Here is a 2,778-nt window from a genome sequence, read left to right as displayed (position 1 = left end):
TTACCTTTTCAGCAGGTAACCGGTTTTTGGGATTGCTAGAGGAAAACTGACCTAATAGTTGGGATTATTGTAGAATAAACCTTAGTTGGGATTATTGTAGGTAAATCGCCTATAGTTGGGATTATTAAAGTGTATTTTTCTTTTAATATATAGCATAGATGGTAATCGATTGTTTTTTTTTTCAAATGATTATTGAAATTCAAATATACGACGTAGTGGTTTCTTGAAAATGTAGCCCAAAAGTTAATCACATAATTGACAATTCTGCAAAAATCCAAAAGGAAAAAAAAAATACTTAGTATAAAGTAGAGTTTAGCAGGAAAAATTTCCTTCAAATAAGCTACTTCGTAATCAATCAATCAATATACCTATACTAAAGGCGAAACCAGAAATGACACTTGTCATAACCTGGTTAAAAATATTCCCTCCAAAAGGTTTTTTTTTTTTTTTCAAAGCTTCTTAGAGAAGTATTTAATCTAATACTTACTTTACAATAATATTTCTTTTCTATTTGGCAAGTATATTTATTTTTACACATTCAACAAATATTTATATATTTATTTATTTATGACGGGAACAAAGTCATATAATACAATAATGTAATATTATCTATAACTTTGCAATGTAATCCATGGTTATTTTTATTAGTCGTACATGCATTTCTTCCTCTGTTTTCTTTAAAGATTCAAAAAAATTGTACTTATAGAACTTTCATCCTGTTTTGCAATTTGATATTATTTTTTATAGTAAAATAATTGTATTAAACTAATGATAAATATTGAAATTACCGTGCATGGCACGGAATCTAACCTAGTATGTATATACTACTATATAGATATGTACGAGCCTAAAGTTGGGCCTGACCCCGCCATATTTTAGCCAAAAGGCGCCTTTTTGTTTATATAAATCGAGGGGCACCTAAACGACTACACTTATATAATCGAGATAATTTTATTTTTTCACCCAAAATAAACCCTACCCAAATATTCTTAAGAAATTTCAAGTTCATAAGAAAACCAAAAGAAACAACACACATCTCTGAGGCTCCAATGAATTTACAACATATGCTTTTGTATGAAATCCTTCATAGACTACCTACAAAAACCCTAATGAGGTTCAAATGCATCAACAAATTCTTCCAAACATATATTTCTTCCAAAGATTTCATCAACCTTCATCTCCGTCATTCCATCACTTCCGGCACCAACCATCTTGTCATCTTTTTAGCTGCTCCTGAAGGCGACAACAGCAACACAAATCACCTATACTCATTAGATTTGGATTCAGTGCATTCACCCGAGCCCCGGGCTCATCATTGTCTCGACCTTCCTAAACTCATTAGTGGCAAATCCGACCTTTATGTTGTAGGTTGTTGCAATGGTTTAATCTGCTTTAGATCTTGTTGTCGCCATGATGATTACTACTGGTTGGATAAAAAAAACAATAATAGTAAGATCGCGTTAAACTTGATGATTTTTAATCCATGTACAGGTATGTTTAAGTCTAACATCTTATTGACATTCTCAGACTTGTGTTACCGTACAAATATGATTTGCACGAGTGTTGGATTTGGTTATGACAGTGTGAATGATGATTATAAGATTGTTGTTGTGGATTACTACAACAAAGAACGCCAATTGTTTGATCTTGATTATCATCACTTGCCCTTTAACTACGAAGATCTTGTCATTCATAGAAAAACTTTGGTGTATAGCTTAAAGGCCGATTCTTGGAGATGTGTTGATGAAACCTCGGCTACATTGATGAGACATCCGGATTATTTTTACGCGCTTTGTAACAATGGTGTTCTTGTAAACAACCACTTAGTCCATTGGTTGTATTGCTACCCAGCCAACAAAGGGACGAGTATAGGGGTCTTCAATCTTGAGACCGAAAAATGGGTTGATGATGATTTACCATTGCCCATTATTAGTTTACCATTTCCTTACCATGTTGACGACCTTGATTGTAAAAAATTTTACGTGGGGGTTCTTGATGGGTGTTTGTGTTTTACCCTTAATTTTAAGGGTAAACAAGAAATTTGGATGATGAAGGAATATGGAGTTCACGAATCGTGTATGAAGTTTGTAAGTATCCCTATAAGTAGATGTTCTGTTGTTTTTCCTAATGGTTGTGGTACAAGAGGAGAAATTTTGCTTAGGAAAAATTTGCAGTCTACAGAGAGATTATTCGTGCCTTGTGATGAATTTGATGGTCATACACTAGACGTTAAAAGTAGTGTATGGTATGACATTGAAGATAAAACAATGGAGAGGTTTTTGACATTCACTGGGGCTCCTCTTCGTCATAAGGTTCTAGCATTGACCCTCGGAAGTCTTGTTCCAGTGTGTGGAGGACGACAAGCCATCAAGAATCAAGAAGATGAAGGCATAGGTGAAGCTGAATTAGATAAAAGAGATGATGCATGAAGAGGTTTACCACAAGTAAATAAAAATTCTGTTATGAATTGAAGTAGTGTTGATTATGTTTTGTTATGAATTTTGTGATTTTTGTGTTTGGTCTTTCATTCAGTAGGAATAATAACGAAGTTGGCCATTGTTAGTTTTCAACCTTATAAACAGGAAGATGTATGAATGTCCATTATATATGTGTTTGCTTCCATTAAATCTTCATGAAACCTATGACATACTTTGCCTGAAATTGCATCAATTGCACCTCATCAAATTTGACTTGCATTAGTTAGTGACAAAAATTGGCTGGTTGGGTAAGGGACAGGGGACTGTGATAACCGAGAGGAGTTTTGGGGTGTGGGGCTGG

The 2,778-nt window shown here is 34.1% G+C and overlaps 1 protein-coding gene across 1 annotated transcript; it reads left to right on the top strand.

Annotated features, from left to right (window-relative positions):
* The first annotated feature begins 1,049 nt into the window (after positions 1-1,049).
* On the top strand, positions 1,050-2,429 carry LOC145606967 (F-box protein CPR1-like). Its single transcript, XM_081662776.1, has one exon. The coding sequence runs from the start codon at positions 1,050-1,052 to the stop codon at positions 2,427-2,429; it is 1,380 nt and encodes a 459-aa protein (XP_081518902.1).
* The last annotated feature ends 349 nt before the right edge of the window (positions 2,430-2,778 follow it).

The sequence above is a fragment of the Chenopodium album genome, chromosome 23 (genome assembly GCF_948465745.1).
Source record: "Chenopodium album chromosome 23, dcCheAlbu1.1, whole genome shotgun sequence".
In the NCBI taxonomy this organism is placed as follows: domain Eukaryota; kingdom Viridiplantae; phylum Streptophyta; class Magnoliopsida; order Caryophyllales; family Amaranthaceae; genus Chenopodium; species Chenopodium album.
Note: the sequence above shows the minus strand (reverse complement) of the source record. Positions and strands in the feature narration are given on the sequence as shown.

Excerpts from the sequence above, each read along its gene's own strand:
- LOC145606967 (XM_081662776.1), top strand. The coding sequence starts at position 1,050 with ATGAATTTACAACATATGCTTTTGTATGAAATCCTTCATAGACTACCT.